This window comes from Camelus bactrianus, chromosome 3, assembly GCF_048773025.1.
Source record: "Camelus bactrianus isolate YW-2024 breed Bactrian camel chromosome 3, ASM4877302v1, whole genome shotgun sequence".
Lineage (NCBI taxonomy): Eukaryota > Metazoa > Chordata > Mammalia > Artiodactyla > Camelidae > Camelus > Camelus bactrianus.
In genome coordinates, this window is record NC_133541.1 from 93,080,666 (window position 1) to 93,100,174 (window position 19,509).

General features: G+C 36.9%; 1 protein-coding gene across 1 annotated transcript in view; it reads right to left on the reverse strand.

The window, feature by feature from the left end:
• Positions 1-1,619: 1,619 nt before the first annotated feature.
• MEIKIN (meiotic kinetochore factor) overlaps positions 1,620-19,509 on the reverse strand; it is an 84,333-nt gene continuing 66,443 nt past the window's right edge. The window contains exons 12-14 of the mRNA XM_045507879.2: positions 10,748-10,871; positions 8,540-8,699; positions 1,620-2,030 (exon numbers count right to left, since the gene is read on the reverse strand). Of these exons, the coding sequence (XP_045363835.1) occupies positions 8,602-8,699; positions 10,748-10,871 (222 nt within the window). The 3' untranslated portion in view covers positions 1,620-2,030; positions 8,540-8,601. The remainder of the gene's footprint in view (positions 2,031-8,539; positions 8,700-10,747; positions 10,872-19,509) is intronic.

A 19,509-nucleotide genomic window follows, 5' to 3' on the forward strand; every position in this document is an offset into this window, starting at 1 on the left:
TATACACAATAGGAAAGAAAGAGGCTATTCATAACTGAACAAAACATGATGAATTACACATTGGAAAGGTGAAAAAAAAACTCCAGTGAAAAAAATTTTTAATGGAAATGACATCACGAACTTTTAACTGGATTTTCTGGGTACTTATGACCTGAGATTATTTTTGTATCTTGAAGTGTAATTTGAAAATACAATTTTAAATGCTTAAAAATGAAGTTATTTAATTAGTTATATGCTGAAGTAAAGGGGTCCAGTACCACTGTTAACTTTTTTTTTAGATCACAGACTACTTTGCAAACACGATCAGAACTATGGAGACCCTCTTTCCAGAAAGAGATGGATTCCTTTTTTGATGGTCTTCCAGGCAGGCTCACTGAAAGATGTCTGAGACTTACCCACAGATAGAAAGTTAAGAGTATAACCTTCTCCTAGGATTTGCCAACAGGAATCCTCTTTGAACTTCTGACGTCTGCCAGAAAGCAAGTAGGCTTATTCTACTTTCCTTCCTCTTAATGATAATTGAAGTTATATCCTCCACTGCTGAGCCTACAACACCAATTGCAGCTCCTTCTTCCCTCTCCCCTTCTCCTGTGCTCCAGCTGATAAAAATATGGGACTCAAATAGTCTTACCTTCAAATCCTGGCTCTTGTCACTTTCTAAATTACACCAGTCTGGCCAAGTATTTCTCTCTCTAAGCTAGCTATATTTTTCTTATCAACAATATGAAACTTTCAAATGTTTACTTCCTCCAGCCCTACTAGGCCCAATCTAAGAATCAGGTATTATTCTTTCTCACAGAAAATTAACACCTGATTAAAACTATCAAATACTTTGTTCTTATTCTCATTCCTCCCTTTTGGATTATAAACTCCTTGAAGGCAGGGAATAGGCCTTCTATTTCATTTCTTCTTGCCCCTCTGCTTATCATATTTCTGCTTTTAAAACTACCACAAGATTTGCTGACTTAGTTGGCTACTGATTTAGAATTCAGGTCTAAATTTGGTTCTAGCCTCCATCATTAATGATCTCTTCTACATTTCCTGACAACTTTCGCATACTTCACCTCCAGATTAAAATACGAAACCGAAATTACAAATAGCTTTGTTAGTGACTTAGCCCTTGTCAAATCATTTACAAGAATATCTTCATAGGACTGCTATTTTAAAATGATTACCACAGGGGTTATGTAACCTCAAATCCCTTTTTCAATTTTGTGATTTTCTTTCATATTAAAGCAGCTTTGAAAATTTGCCTTATTTACTTTTGTGTATAATAACATTAGTAAAACCATCAGAGTTAAAATCTCACCAACAGTTACACACTGCACTGTGCTGACAATAGTATTGTTGCTTTTTGGGAAGGACATTTCTGAGATGACACAACAAACTGTATTACCAAAAAAATGCTACAGATAGCATTAGCTAAAGAAAGTTGTTTGGGAATGAGATAATATATTAAATACTTAGTATATGATTGATTGTACGTATTATACATTCCCTGCTTCAGCAAGCCTTGAGTATAGAGTTTCTTTCAGGCAGACCTGGAATTAGGTCTCTCACTCATGTGGTTTCAATTAAGTTCTGTTAAAAATAGCTCACAATATAAGCATCAACAACTTTACTACTTTTAATCCATACAAAGGATAAACTTGGGAAAAAAACAATCAAAGGACGTTACACAGTACCTGCTGTTGGGTCTTAATAAATAGCTGAAATAATCTATTTAATATTCAGCTTTATATACAGCTGAAATAACAGTCTTCTAATATAAACTATTTGTTAATAAGACAAATACATGTATTTAAGAAGCAGACAGAAGAATGATTCTTTCTCAGCTCATCAAAAGTAATTTATAAGAATCTCAATACAATTTCAACACCAGGATATATCACAAATAATTAGAGAATTTTGATTTTTGAATTTCAGGCAGACATTCTGCTTCATGGGCTTTAACTTCACATTCAAATCTTCAAAGTAGTGAAAATTCAGCCACAGCTGCTACATCCTGCCATTTGTTTTTATTATAATATCTGGAGAAAAAAAACAATAGATTATTTCATATATATCACAAGCAGGTGTCCAATAGTTATTAATAACCAGTCCCTGGGGGGAGAGAACCTGATGTTCATGCAACTCTAGTTTCACCCCATCAAGCCTTAGGAAACAAATCCAGAGGTCATTTAAAAAAAAAAAAAAAAAAGGAATAGTTGGCTCACTCCTTCCTGGACATGCTGAGGACACTTTTCTTTGGAGAGACAAAGAGACCTGCTCAATAGCATTCCAGTGGAAAGCCCAGCAAAAACGGCTGTCAGTGGCCATCACAAGGCCGCTAACCTCAGCCTTGTAACCTGGTGTAATGGATCCACTTCTCATCCCTGTCCTCCTTAGCCACCACCCAGGCAGAATCCCCCACATTTTCCTACCCATCTTTCTTTTCATTCTCCTGCTGTTTGTTGTAGCTGAACCAGGTTCTTTCCAATACAGGATTCTGGAGCCTTTCCCCTCATACCCTGTACCAGGAGATCGAGAGTGGAGCCAACTTTACCTATTCCCATTGCCAATTTCATACTATGATATACCTCACACCCTGGCCCAATCAGCCTATATCAATGGTTCTCAAACTTTGCTGTACCTTAGAGTTACCTGAGCTTTTAAAAATCCTGATATCCAAGCTATACTCCATGCTAATTAGATCAGAACCTCTTAGCAAAGGACTCAAATATCCAGGAAAAGTCTAATGTGCAGCTGTTTGAACACCAGAGACCAATATCTTTGCTCTTCAACTCTAGTCCATGGACCAGTAACCTCAATGTCACTGAGGAGTTGATGGAAATGTAGAATCCTGGGCTCCATTCCAGACCTACTGAATCAAAATCTCCATTTTAACAAGATCCACAATCAATTCACAAGTAAATTATGTTTGGGAAGTACTGACTATTCTACCCTCTACTCCTTATTCTTGCTTTCACTGATCTCAGAAAACGACTGATCACTTATTAAAGACTTTGGAAACTGGGCCACAGCCATCCTCTCCACACCAGTGTTTGAGTAACTTCCCAAGTGGTAATCAGCTCACCCAACTATCTAGTCTCATCTACCCAACCTTAGCCATCATGTTTACATCCAGGGCCATGTCCTATATTTTCCTCTGACATCACCCATAACACATCATGCCTGAAAATTTACAATACTACAATCGGACAAATCATCCTCTAACTGTCCTCCTCTCTCACTACCCTGTACCAGTAACTAATCAGTCACTGAGCTCTGGCAATTATACCAATAAACATTTTTAGGTTAGACTGGTTCCCAAATCCCAGAAATCCTGAATCAGATTGCTGAAGCAATGACCCTGGAATTTGCATTATTTATAAATCCCCCATGCGGTCTGAGCACCATATTTTGAGATACAATAGCTGAAATCCTTATTTTCTCAGCTTTGTTCATCAGAACTCTTGCAAAACTCCCACCTGATCTGTCTGCTTTCAGGCTCACTTCTTTCCAAGTTACTCCACACTTCTAGCTGGAATGATCTAACTAAAAAGCAGTTTGACCAGGATATAGTTAAAAGTCAGTATGGCATAGGAAGCTCTCCACGATCTGACCCCTGATTACTACTGAATATTCAGTTTCAGAGTCCAATCTCCACTCCAGCTGAACATAACTACTTCATTCCTTAATTACCTAGGAATACTTTAAGCTTGTGTGCCTTTATTTATGCTGGTTCCTCTGCCTAGAAGGCCTATACCCAGGATATCCCCGAGGGCTTCAGATCATCCTCCAGAGAATTTCCTACTTTCCCTATATTTCCCAAAGGATCCCACATATAGCACTACAAAAGCACCTATACCTCCACTGGACTTCCTCCATGAGATTACAAACTTCATAAAGACAGCTATGTATTTATCTCAATATTACCAGCAATCAACTGCATCTAGCACATGATATGCACACTCAGTAAATGTTTGCTGAATGAATGAACCAATCAACTACAGAACTTCATCTTTTTATTTCTATAGCCACATGACACCAAATCAACACACTTAGAAGGTCTCTATATGTCAAACTAGTCTGATTTCTTTTCCCCCGAGGAACTGGCTGGCATACTTCATCTCTGTATTTATACTGGACCAATGTGTCTGTGTCAAAGACCACACACACTTACCTGCTTATACTATGTACATGAGATGGCATAACCAAATTTATTATATACAATAACCACACAATATATTTTAGACTTTTTACAATTAAATAAAAACACAGGTGTAGTTTTCAAAGGGAAATTTAGTGAGTTAGACCTGAGGAATTAACCTATTGAGGCAAATAATAATTATTGCATAATGAGTGATTATTCTATGTCAGACATTTTACATACATTATCTCTAGCCCTTGAAATAATTCTGTGAGGTAAGTAATTATTATGCCCATTTTACAGATAGAAGGCTAAAATTCAGGCCATTTAAGGAATGTACTCTTATTAACAGAGCTAGGATATGAACTTACGGATGTTCTACTCTTAAGTGATTAAAAGTAGAAGGATAAAGGACTACCATCCCTTGGATATGGATATATCAAATCTTTTTCCATCTCATTTGTCGTATTTCTGTGTGATACTTCTGTCTGCCATTATTATCTAAAAACTCAAACTGCCATTAAAGATATATCTATCTATCTAGGGTAAAAGCTGTTATTCTACGAGATTAAGATAGGAATCTATAACACATTATCATCCCTTCTGGAGATGAAAATAAAATAGAAACCTCAAAATCTTACTATACGGATAGCTACAGGTTTTCTCTGATTTTCCAGAAAGTACTGTAAGCTTGGAAGTTATCCTTGACACTTTGAAGTTAAAAGTATCCTCTCCTGGGCTCCTGCAAGTGCTTTGCTCCACTACTAACTTATCACCTTATAGAGAAGACTGTGAGATCTACCTCATCACTAATGTGTAAGCCCCAGAGGGCAAAGGCTGTACTCATATCCCTAGCTAAAACTGCAGTGCCTTACGCATGCTTGTTGGATCAATTAAAGTACCAATAAATTAGACATCCATTGCTGTAACTATAAGAAGTACAAAGCAATAATTGTCCAAACTTCCTCTTGACAAAAAAAAATTTGTCTCTTTAAGTAGAATATAAAAGCAAGCCCAGTGTGTAAAGCAAAGAGGAGCAAAACTGCTCTATCTAGATAAGCTGGGAAACTCAGAGCCCCATCTACTCTATCCCACATTCTCTATTTATTTGACAGCTACCCAGTCAAATTTAATGAAAATCAGCAAAGCTAAGTTCTAGTTCTGATTCTTCCAGTAATTAGCTATGTAAACTTGAGCAAGTCACTTATCAATATGGCCAGGTCATTTTTATTATATGTAAAATGAGCAAAATAGACTAGATTATTATATCGTTCTCAAATTTTAGTGCTTACTGGGACCACTTTGAAAGCTCATCAAATTGTAGATTCCTGTGCCATACCTTGAGAGATTGTAATTTACCAGGTCTGCAGTGATTCTGGTACAGGTGGTCAGAAGACCACACCAAGACAAGCCTTGGACTGGATGTTTTCTAAGGCCTCTTCCATCCAGTTGTCTGTTACCACTCTCAGACCTCTACTTACCCATAGCACCTCCTCTATCACATCTCTTTTGGACTCTTCTCGTGGTTTACTTTCACAAATTTTTCTTCTTTAATCAGCATAGTGCCAATTATTAGTGAACAAGCAGCACAAAGAACAGGGGTCCTAGACTGTCAAAAGTGAGCCTCACCCTGTAGTCCTGATTAGATTACTGCCGAACTAGCTAAACAGTTAAATGCCAGGGCTAAAAATAGGCTGCTGCATGTTTAAAATAACATACTCATAGTTAGCTTGGGGACTTGCTATTTTTACTAAAGGAAAGACACAGACAAGTGCCCAGAGGTTGAAAGGGAATTAAGTAAGGAAGCTGCTATATGAGATGAGAACCTAGAAGGAAGCCAGAAGGTGGCACAACTGGTTCAACATGCATCAGGGAGCCTCTCTGTTCATTAAACAAAAATTTTGGTCTGAATACTCAAAAGAACTTCCTAGATACAATTTAGTTTTGATTTGTGACATACTTAAATCCAGGGTTGTGACATTACCTGATGTCATACACTAGGATGACAGGCATCCTTGAGCCCAATCTCATATATGCTCTTTCCATTTGCTAACAGAGTGCTGCTCTTCACAGCCAAATTTATGGCTTGGTGCATCAGACAACGCACAATTCATCATGGGCAGCTCAAAGATCAAATTATGAGAAGTTGCTTTATTTTTATCTTTTTACTGAAGTATAGCATACACAGAAAAGTACACATACCTGCACTATACAAATTGTTGGGTCTTCGGAAACTTAACATACCGTGTAACCATCATCCAGATAATGAAACAGAACACTACCAGTACCCTAGAATTCCCTCTTATAACCCTTTCCAGTTAAGACCCGCTCCTCAACAAGAACATCCACTATGGTAATTTCCACCATAGTTTAGTTTTGCCCAGTTTTGTACTAAATATAAGTAAAATTAAATGTACTCTATTGTGTCTGGCTCCTTATGTGGGATTCATCAATACTGTTGAATGTAACTCTACATTGTTGATTCTCACTGTCATATAGCACTCTAATGAAGTATACCACAGTTTATTTATGCCACAGTATATTTATCCATTGTACTGTTGATGGGCATTTGGATAGTTTCCAGTTTGAAGCTATTATCAACAGTGCTGACATGAATATTCTATTATATATCTTATGATGAACATATGTACACATTCAGTGGATATATTCCTGGAAATGGAATTGCTGGGTCTCTAGGGTTCAGGGAAATGGAATTGCTGGGTGTCTTTCCATCTCATTGAAATTTCTAGTTCAGTGATACAAGAGATATGCCTCATAAGATAAAGAGTAAGTTGTTGCATCTCGCTCCACCTACAGCCAAAAAGAGGCACAATACCCAGTGGGCCTTTTAAGATTTTGGAGTCAACATATTCCTCATTTGAGTGTACTACTCAAGACCTGTTACTAAGTGACCCAAAAGCTGCCAGTTTTGAGTGAGTCTTAGAACAAAAAAGAAGGCTCTGCAAAAGGTCTAGGCTACTGTGCAAGATACTCTGCCACTTGTACCATATGATCCAACAGATCCAATGGTGCCTGAAGTGGTAGTGGCAGAAAGAGATGCTGTCTGGAGCCTGTAGATGAACTGCAGTCTATACCCTTAGGATTGTGGAGCAAAGCCCTGCCATCCTCTGTGGGTAATCACTCTATTTGAGAAACAGCTTTTGGCCTGCTACTGGGTCTTAGTAGAGTCTGAATACTTGAGAACTGGCCACCAAGTTACAATGAGAGCTTAGCTGCCCACCCATCATGAATTGTGTGCTGTCTGATGCACCACGCCGTAAATTTGGCTGTGAAGAACAGTACTATGTTAGCAAATGGAAATGGTATACATGAGAATGGGCTCAACATGTCCTGAAGGCACAAGTAAGCTATATGAGGAAGTGGTCCAAATGCCCATGGCCCCTACTCCTTCTACACTACCTTCTTTCTCCCTGCCTGCACTAATGGCATCATGGGGAGTTCTCTACAGTCAGGTGATTGAGGAAAAGAAAGCTCAGGCTTGGTTTACAGATGGTTCTGCACGGTATGTAAGCAAAACCTGGAAGTGGAGAGCTATAGCACCTAAGCTCCTTTCTGGGACATCCCTGAAGGAAAGTGAAGGGATATCCTCCAAGTGGATAGAACTTTAAGCAATGCAGCTGGTTGTTCACTTTGTTGGAAGGAGAAATGGCCAGATGTATGATCATATATTGATTCATGGACTGTGACCAACAGTTTTGCTAGATTGTCAGAAACTTGGAAGGGACATGATTTGAAAGTTGATAACAAGGAGATTTGGGAAGAGGCATATAGACAGAACTCTTTGTGGGGGCAAAAAAAAAAAAGACAAAAATCTGTGTCCCATGTGAATGCTCACCAAACAGTGATATAAATAGAGGAGAATTTTAATAATCAAGTGGGTAAGATTACCTATTTTGTGGATACTAGTTAGTCTTTTTCCCCAGCCACCCTTGTTATCACCCAGTAAGCCAATGAACAAAGTGGCCATGGTGGCAGGGATGGAGCTTATGCATGGCCTCAGCAAAACAGACTTCCATGCACCAAAGTCAATCTGGCTACAGCCACTGCTGAGTACTCAATCCGTCAGCAGCAGAAACCAATACCTTATCTCCAATATGGCACCACTCCCTGGAGTGATAAGCCAGCTACCTGGTAGAAATAGGTTGATTACACTGGACCATTTCCATCATAGATGGGACAGCATTTTATTCTTACTAGAATAGATACTCTGGATATGGATTTGCCTTCCCTGCACACAATGCTTCTGCCAAAATCACCATCCAAGGACTTACAGAATGACTTATCCACCATTATGGTATCCCACAACATTGTTTCTGATCAAAAAACTCACTTCGCAGCAAAAGAAGTTTGGCAATGAGCCAAGCACATGGAATCCACTGGTCTTACCTGAAGCAGCTGACTTCACAGAATGGTTGTATAGCCTTTTGAAGACTCAGTTACAGCACCAGCTAGGTGACAATATCTTGCAGGGCTGAGGAAAGGTTCTCCAGAAGGTTATGTTTGCTCTGAATCAGCACCCAATATATGGTACTGCTTATCCCATAGCCTGGAGTCACAGGCCCGGAATAAAGAGGTAGAAATGAAAGTGAGACCACTCAGCACTACCACTTGTGACCCACTAGCAAAAATTCTGCTTTCTGTTACCATGACTTTATGCTCTGCAGGCCTGGAGGTCTTAGTTCCAAAGGGAAGAATACTTCCACCAGAAGTCACAATGATTCAATTGAACTGAAAATTAAGACTGCCACCTGACTGGGGTGACTGATCCTGACTATCAAGAAGAATCTGAACTACTACTCCCCAAGGGAGGCAAGGAAGACTATGCCTGGAATACAAGAGATCCTTTAGACCATCTCTTAGTATTACCATGCTCTATGGTTAAGGTCAATGGAAAACTAAAACAATCCCATCTAAGAAGAACTGCTAATACTGCAGACCCTTCAGAAATGAGGGTTGTGTCACCCAGCCAGTTAAAGAACTACAACCAGCTGAGGTACTTGCTGAGGGCAGAGATAATATGGAATGGATAGTGAAGGAAGGTACTTATAAATACCAATTATGACCACATGACTAGTTAAGCAAATGTCTTTGTTTTCTTCCATCTCTCATGTCCTTATCATCTACATAAGTTGTATCAATCACCATTTACTTTTTATCGTAGTACTTGAGTTACAAGACACCGATGAGAAGAACAAACATCACCCAAGGACCGCATCCTCTTCTGGAGAAGGAGTCAGTACATTTTTGGTTTTAGGTAGGGCAGTTGTACTATGTTAGACAGAAGTATTACTTTGTTATTGTCTTTATTTGGAGATTAAACATGGTTTAAGGAGATGTGTATGAATGCACAGTTGACATGGACTGGACCATGATGGTTAGCTGTATGCGTCATCTTAACTAGGCAACACTACTCAATTAAATTAAATACTAATTTTGGTGTTGCTATGAAGGTACTTTGTAAATACAATTAACATTTGTAATAACTAATTTTCAGTAAAGGAGATAATTGTGGATAATGTGGGTAGGCTTCATCCAATCAGGAAAGACCTTAAGAGTAAAACTGAGGTTTCTCTTAAGAAGAAAAATTCCTCCTAAGGACTGACTATATCACCAGCTCCTGCCCAAGAGTTTCCAGCTAGCCCTACAGGTTTCAGCCAGACTCCATAAGTCGACTCCCTGAAATAATCTCTTTATATACATATACGCATATGTTTCTATATATATCCTATTAGTTCTGTTTCTTTGGTAGAACCTTGACTGATACAGCATCTACTATTCCCTACCAATACGCTAAAGTTATCAGAGATAGAGATAGAAAGAAGTCTATTATGTGGTTTCTGTCCTTTCCTTTAAAACTTCATAACCTAAAGAATATGAAAAGTCAGCATTGTAAATTATGTAAGGTAGTAGTATATTATTAAGTGTCAAATGAGTGTCATTGAATTAAGTAGTCAAGGAACTTAGAAAAAAAGCTCTTCATACTTAAGGAACACAGGGCAGGTTCCGTGGAGGAAATGGGGACAAGAATCAAGAGTAGGCAGCTTAGTTGGATTGAAGTTATATATAATCTATTAAGATTCAATTGCTTCACTGCCTGCTTACTTATAAAAGATTCCTAAGCCCTATCAAGTGATTAGACATTCTGTCTGATATGCAGTGAGGGAAGTACAGAAAAACTTAAACATGAAATTTGGAAGCCTTCAAATATTCAACTCCTCTCTACCACTTGGTAGCAGTATGATTTTGGACAAAGTGCATACTACTTTAAGTCTCAGATTCCTAATATATAAAATGATGATACTGTATACATCCTGTTATCATAAAGTAACAGTGAGAAATAAAGAAGTTATAATTATACTTTAAATCAATGGTATAAGCTAATTTTAGAAAAGATGACATATGTGACTTTCAAAAAATTATGTTACTCAGGTTCTGAAAATGGGCCAAGCTTTTTTATAACTTTACCATTTCTACTTTGTGCAAGAACTTTCAGAATACAATTTATAACTGAACTTCTTGTGTACATAAGAAATTAACCATCAAAAAATGTTTCGTGTCTTCCAAAAATTAGGCTCTGCATTCACACTACAGTACCTGGAGGAGTATCTTTAGGAGGAGAGTATTTGTGCTTCTTTACAATGACACCTTTAGTTTCCAATTGTCTAGTTCCTGGTGACGCTTTAATAATACAACATATTTCTGATGTATCTGAAGGAACCTAAAAAAGACAAAGACAGATATTGTCTAATTTTTCCAGGTACAGTATCTGTACATTGTTTTATTTCAAAAGCAAATGGTCTCAATATCTGTATTTTCACAGACATTAACAATAAAAAGCATTTATGAAATGCTTATTCTACTCTAGACACTAATTGGTTTTAAAACATTTGCTTATTTAATACTCACAAGAACCAGGCAAAGCAGATTATATTATCCCCACTTGTAAAACAAGGAAACTTCTTAGGTTCAGAGAAGTTGGGTAACTTATTGCAAAACAGAGAGAAAGTAATGATATAGTTGAAAATCAATCATTCCAAAGTGGGAGAGAAAGTTTACAGGATTTACTGAATTAAAACATATTTAAATTTAATTCAGAGTCAAACACTAGATTTATGTAATTTCCCAACTAAGTTAATTTTGACAATATCCCATCAAGCAGACCGTCTCTGGAATAAAAAAATACCGTATCTTTCAGATGTGAAATATCTTCTTCCTTGGAACTCAGAAATAGACACATATTCATTAAGAGCTCCTCCTATTTTAAATAAAAATTATACAGAAATATCTTCTAATGTAAAATTTACATCATCTTCTGAGGTGGACATCTGCAATTTTGCTGCCCAGCATTCATTTTCATCCTTCTGGTACTGAAAAGTGCCAGAGTTTTCTGGGGAGAACCTATTCATTCTACCAGCCTGTTCACCACCCCTTCCTTATGGATCAGGAGGAGCTGAGAATACTTCTGAATCAGCCTAGCCAACCAATGTATTCCATGCCCCTGCACAAAGTGACTGGATCAGATAAGAACACTGTAAGAGGGCCAGCAGGAAGACGGGAATGCTGAATCTGAGATTCTGGCACTAAATCACAATCCCTAAAGGGGGACAAAGTGGTCCCAGGTTGATACTTAACCCTAGCTACACCTGTTGCAGTAAAAACAGGTACAAATTCTGTTAGGAAGATGAAATCCCCAACTTAGGTCCATAAGATTCTCATCAAATAAGGGCAACAAAATAAATGATAAGAGTCAATGTCAGTGTCAGAGGTCTTCAAGATTCAGCTCAGAAGAGTTCCAAGCAGAAATAATGGACAAAACATATTTCATATCCTCCTATAATTTCATTATAACAACAAAAAAGAAAGTACCAAACTGATGAGCAATCAAGCTACCTTATGGAAGACTGTACAGGAATGAACAATGGATTTAAGCACCCAAAACATCAGATATTAGAATTTTTAAAGTCAGCACAAAATGATTAAAGAATTAACAACTGAAATTTCATGAATGAGCAAGCAACTGAAACTATCAGGAATAAGAGGAGATTTGAAAGAGAAACAACTAGAATTTCTTGAAATGAAAAAACTGTTGAAATAAAAAAATTAATGGAAGGCTTAAGCAGCAGAGTAAGTCCAGCTGAAGAGAGAATCACTGAAGAAATTATCTAGAATACAGTAAATAAATGAAAAATATTAAAGAGAGGTTGAAAGATGTGTAGGATGGGAACATTTACTACTGGAGGCCTAATACATACCAATTATCATTTGTGACAGAATAAAACAGATAATAGTGAAAAATTTCCCAAATTGATGTGAGACACAGGTCCACAAAGTCAGGAAGTCTAATATATTAAGTGAAATTAGAATTTTAAAAGAACAGCAAACAAAAATATTAGCCCATTTATGTACAAATTCCAGTGAAATTATAGTATATCCAAGATAAGGAGAACTTAAAAGAAGCCAGAAATAAAAGATGTATCAGTTCCCAAGACCACCCTTAGGCTCAAATATTTGCTATAAGGATTCACAGGACTCAGAAAAGCTGTTATACTTCCAGTTATGGTTTACTATATCAAAAAGATATAGATTAAAATATAGATTAAAATCAGCATACACAGACACCAAGATGGTGGAGTAAGAGGATGTAGAGCTCACCTTCCCCCATGAACATCAAAAATACATCTACACGTGGAACAATTCTCATTGAAAACTAACTGGAAACTGGCAGAAGTATTCCTGTATAAACAAAACTGTAAGAAAGATATACATGTAATCACGTAGGATGAGAAAAAAAAAAGTGATCAGGTTAGGACAGGTGCCCCTGTGAGTGGACTCAAGAGGAAAAGGGAGATTGCAAGGGTGGACACTGCTCTGAGGAGTGAGCAGGTTGAGCCACAGACTGGGCACTGCAATACTGGGGTCCTATGCATAAGATACAAGCCCCTTGGCTGGTTGAAGAACCACTCGGAGAGATAGAAAAATTGAAAAAGCCTGGACTCCACTCATGAGGAGCATGCAGGTGCTGTCTTGCCCCCATGCAGGAAAGACAGAGGTCTGCCCTAGTTGCCCAGCCTGAGTCAAGTGAATGCCCAGCCCTACCCAGTCCACACCATGGTATGGCACTGGATCTAGGGTGTCCAGGGCAGAGGGAAAAGACTCGACCTCGGAATGCAGAGGTGACCCAATCCTGGGGCAGAGCCCAGGTGGGGCAGTGGTAGCCACTATTAACACTTACTCAAGCAGCAACCCAGAAGTAACCCAGACTTCTGACACAACACAGCCACTGAGTTTCCTACAACTGCCTCACTGTGCACCCCAGCCCAAGCCAAGGAAACACTCTGGCCCCACTCACTCCATGATATACCATGGCGTTTAATCTAGGGTGGCCATGACTGGGGAAAAGAAGCAACCTACACAGGCAGAATATGAGACCTCTGCAGGCACCCAAGCTCCACTTGCTTTAGCACTCCCCTCCTTTGGGTCATGGGTCCCAGTGTGTGGAGAAGGAGAAATACACACTTAAAGGGAACAGAGTCAGTGTGAATCCAACCCTCAGGGCTTCCACTCCAGCAACCTGGAACCAATTCCCACCCCTGAGAGGGTGGTGATGGCCACTCAGCAGAGAGGAAGTCCTCCCTAACAGCCTGCACAAGTTCTAGCTCCTCCATCTCCAACTCCACCCCCTTCCAAGCTGATAGCTGCCAACACATCCTGAGAAAGACGTGATTGGCATCCACATCTAAACCAGCCCTCCCACCAAAGGCATTGAACACAGTCTACAAAAGGAAACTCTCACATAAGGACATTCCTTCAAGACCACAATAGGCAACTGTTGCTCTTAAATTCATAGAGGCAGAGAAATTAATTAAAATGAAAAGGCAGTGGAACTGTTCTCAATTGAAAGAGCAAGAAAAAATCCTGAAAAAATAAATAACAAAACAGAAATAAGCAATTTACCAGATAAAGAAATCAAAACATTGGTAATAAAAATGTTAACTGAACAAGGGAAAATAATTGATCTAAACACTGACCATTCTAACAAGGTAACAAAATATAAAAAAGACACCATAAGAAATGAAGAATTCAACAAGTGAAATAAAAAACACACTAGAAGGAATAAATAGCAGACTAAGTGATACAGAAAAACATGTAACTGATCTGGAAGATAGAATACAGGAAATCAACCAATTGGAACAGGAGGAAAAAAAGACAAATTTTAAAAAACTATCTACAAGATCTATGGGATAACATTAAGCACAACAACATTCATGTTTTAAGGGTTCCAGAAGAAGAGAGAAAGATGGAGACTAAAAAAGTATTTGACAAAATTAAGGTTGAAAACTTCACAAACCTAAGAAGGCAACATACTGCCAGGTACAAGAAATACAAAATGTCCCAAACAGACCCATACCAAGAAAAATTCTGCTAAAAAGGCAAAAGTTAAAGAGAGAAGTCCAAAGGCAGCAAAAGAAAAACAAAGGATCATCTACAAGGGAATCCCCACAAGGCTATCAGCTGATTTCTCTGCAGAAACTTTGTAGACCAGAAGGGAGCAGCATGATATATTCAAAGTGCTGAAAGGGAAAAACCTGCAAGTGAGGATATTCTACCCAGTAAGATTATCACTTAAAATAGAAGGAGAGATAAAAAACTTCTCAGACCAGCAAAAACTAAAAGAATTCATCAATACAGGTTTAAACCTATCCTGAAAGAAATTTTCAAAGGTCTGTGAGTGGAAAAGAAGTAAGAATCTAGAGGAGAGAGAAAATCCCACTAAGAAACAAAGGTATATAATAAAACAAAAGATTACTTAAATAAGCCAGTATGTAGATTAAAAAACAAAAAATTATAAAAGCAACTATAATAAACTATTAACATGAAGATGTAAAATATGACATCAAAAACATATTTTGGGGGGAATTTAAAATGTAGATCTTTTAGAATGTGTTTGAACTTACATGACTACAAGTTTAAAACCCACAGATATAATTATAGGTCAATATTATATCTATGGTAACCACAAATCTAAAAACTTGCAACAGGGAATCACTAAAGACCCAGAATTTCCAAAGCAATACTGAAGAAAAAGAATGAAGCTGGAGGAATAACCTTCCCAGACTTCAGACAATACTACAGAGCTACAGTAATCCAAACAGCATGGTTTTTGGTACAAAAAGAGACATAACCATCAATGGAACAGAATAGAGAGCCCATAAATAAACCCACAGAATTTTGGTCAATTAATCTTCAACAAAGGAGGCAAGAATATACAATGGAGTAAAGATAGCCTCTTCAGCAAACAGTATTGGGAAAACTGGACAGATGCATGTAAATCAATGAAGTTAGAATACCTCCTCATACCATACACAAAAATAAACTCAAAATGGCTTACAGACTTAAACATTAGACAAGACATTATAAACCTCTTAAAAGAAAACATAGGCAAAACATTATCTGACACAAATCTTAGCAATGTTCTCCTAAGACAGTCTACCCAGGCAATGGAACTAAAAGCAAAAATAAACATATGGGACCTAATTCAACTTATAAGCTTCTGCACAGCAAAGTAAACCATAGCAAAACAAAAAGACAACCTACAGAATGGGAGAAAATATTTGCAAAAGATGAGACTGACAAGGGCTTAACTTCTAGAATATATAAACAGCTCATACAACTTAATATTAAAAAAAAAAACAACCCAATCCAAAAATGGGCAGAAGACCGAAACAAGCAATTCTCCAATGAAGACATATAAATGGCCAATAGGCACATGAAGAAATGTTCAATATCACTAATTATCAGAGAAATGCAAATCAAAACTACAATGAGGTATCACCTCACACCAGTCAAAATGGCCATCATTCACAAGTCCACAAATGATTAATGCTGTAAAGGGTGTGGAGAAAAGGGAACCCTCCTACACTGCTGGTAGGAATGTAGTTTGGTGCAGCCATTACGGAAAACAGTAGGGAGATTCCTCAAAAGACTAAAAAAGACTTACCATATGACCCAGCAATCTCACTCCTGGGTATATATCCAGAGGGAACTCTAATTCGAAAAGATACATGCACCCCAATGTTCATGCAGTACTATTTGTAATAGCAAGACGTAGAAACAAGCTAAATGTACATTGACAGATGACTGGATAAAGAAGTTGTGGTACGTTTATACAACGGAATACTACTCAACCATAAAAAACAATGCCATTTGCAGCAACATGGATGGACTTGGAGATTATCATTCTAAGTGAAGTAAGCCAGAAAGAGAAAGAAAAATACTATATGATCTCACTTATATGTGAAATCTAAAAAAAACACACACAGACACACACAAACTTATTTATAAAACAGGGACAGACTCACACACATAGAAAACAAACTTATGATTGCCAGGAGTGCAGAGGGGAGTGGGAAGGGATAAACTGGGAGTCCGAGATTTGCAGATACTACCTACCATATATAAAATAGATTAACAAAAAGTTTATACTGTATAGCACAGGGAACTACATTCAATATCTTGTAGTAACCTATAATGAAAAAGAATATGAAAATGAGTATATGTATGTATATGTATGATTGAACTATTATGCTGTACACCAGAAATTGACACAACATTGTAAACTAAATATACTTCAATTAAAAAAAAAAAACTTGCAATAGAAACCAAAAAGAAAGGAACCCACGCATACTACCAAAGAAAATCATAAAACTACAATGACAGAAACAAAAATAAGAAATTAACAGAGAACAACTACAAAAACAACTGAAAAAAGTAATAAAACGGCAATAACATATCTATCAATAATTATTTTGTGTCAATGTAATAAAAAACTCCAATCAAAATACACAGATAGGTTAGATGATTGAATTAAAAAGATCCTTCACTATGCTGCCTCAAGAGACTCACTTCAGGGCTAAAGATGCATACAGACTGAAAGTGAGAGGATATAGAAAAATATATTTCACACAAACAGAAACAAAAAGAAAGTGGGGGTAGCAATACTCATATCAGACAAAAGACTTTAAAAGAAAGGCTATAACAAGAGAAAGAAGGGCATTATATAATGATGAAGGGATCAATACAAGAAGAAAATATTACTATCATTAAAATATACATACCCAACATACGTATAGGAGCACCTAAAAATATAAAGCAAATATTAACAGACATAAAGGGAGAAACTGACAATAATAGAATAATAGTAGAGGAGTTTAATACCTCACTGACAACAATGGACAGAACATCCAGACAGAAAATCAATAAGGTAACAGAGGTCCCAAATGAAAAAATAGACCAGTTGTACTAAATAGATACCTACAAGACATTACATTCAAAAACAGCAGAATACACAGCTTTGAATACTACTCAGCCATAAAAACCGACAACATAATGCCATCTGCAGCAACATGGATGCACCTGAAGAATGTCACTCTAAGTGAAGTAAGCCAGAAAGAGAAAGAAAAATACCATATGAGATCGCTCATATGTGGAATCTAAAAAAAAACCCCAAAAAACAAAAACAACAAAAACAAAGCATAAATACAAAACAGAAATAGACTCATAGACATAGAATACAAACTTGTTGTTGCCAAGGTGGCAGAGGGTGGGAAGGGATAGACGGGATTTCAAAATTGTAGAATAGACAAACAAGATTATACTGTATAGCACAGGGAAATATACACAAGATCTTATGGTAGCTCACAGAGAAAAAAATGTCTCAATGAATATATATGTTCATGTATAGCTGAAAAATTGTGCTCTACACTGGAATTTGACACAACATTGTAAAATGATTATAAATCAATAAAAAATTAAAACAAAACAAAACAAAACAAAAAACAGCAGAACACACAGTTTTTCAAGTGCACAAGGAATGTTATTCAGGATAAATCACATACCAGACCACAACACAAACCTCAACAAATTTAAGAGAATAGAAGTTAAATCAAGAATTTTTTCCAACCATAATGGTATGTAAATAGAAATCAACTACAGAAAGAAAAATGGGAAAAGAACAAACATGTGGAGACGAAACAACATGCTACTAAAAAAACCAGTGGGTCAATGATGAAATCAAAGAGGAAACCAGAAAATACCTTGAGAAGAGTGAAAACGGAAACAAAACTTTCCAAAATCTATGGGATGCAGAAAAACACTTCTAAGAGGGAAGTTTACAGTAATACAGGCCTTCTTCAAGAAACAAGAAAAATCTCAAATAAACAACCTAACCTACCACTTAAAAGAATTAGAAAAAGAAGAAGAAACAAAGCCCAAAGTCAGCAGAAGGAAGGAAATAATAAAGATCAGAGAGGAAATAAGAAAAACAGAGATTAAAAAGAAAACAATAGAAAAGATCAATGAAACCAAGAGCTGTTTGGTTTTTTGTTTGTTTGTTTGTTTGTTTTTGAAAAGATAAACAGAATTGAAAAATCTTTAGCAGGGCTCACCAAGAAGAAAAGAGAGAGGACCCAAATAAAAATAAGTAATGAAAAAGGAGAAATAACAACTGATACACAGAAACAAAAAATCATGAGGAGAGTATGAACCACAAATTGGACAACTGAGAAGAAATAAACAAATTTATAGAAACATACAACCTGCCAAGGCTGAACCAAGAAGAAACAGACAATTTGAATAAGCCATTCACTAGAAGTGAAATTGTATTTGTAATAATAATAAGTCCTAGCAAACAAAAGTTCACACCAAATGGTTTCACAGGGTAATTCTACCAAATACGAAAAAGAACTAATATCTATTTTTCTCAAACTATTCCAAAAAACTGAAGAAGAGGGAATACTCTCAAATTTATGCTACATGGCGACCATGATAAAGGGCATACCAGATAAAGACACTGCAAAAAAAGAAAATCCAGGAATAAAATCATGCATCTATGGTCAATTAATCTACAACAAATGAAACAATAATATACAATGGAGAAAAGACAGTCTCTTCAACATGTGGTGCTGGGAAAACTGAACAGCTATATGTAAAAGTATGAGATTAAAACATTCTCTTAGCACTATATACAAAAATAAACTCAAAATGAATTAAAGACTTAAATGTAAGACTGGAAACCATAAAACTCCCAGAAGAAAACAGGCAGAACACTCTTTGACATAAATTGTAGCAATATATATATATATATTTGGATCAGCCTCCTACGGCAAAAGAAAGAAAAACAGAAAGAAAGAAATGGGGTCTAATTAAACTTAAAAGCTTTTGCACAGCAAAGGAAACCACCAACAAAACAAAATGACAACCTACAGAACTGGAGAATATATTTGCAAATATTGTGACCAACAAGGGGTAAATATCCAAAAAACATAAAGAGCTCATATAACTCAATAATAAAAAAAACC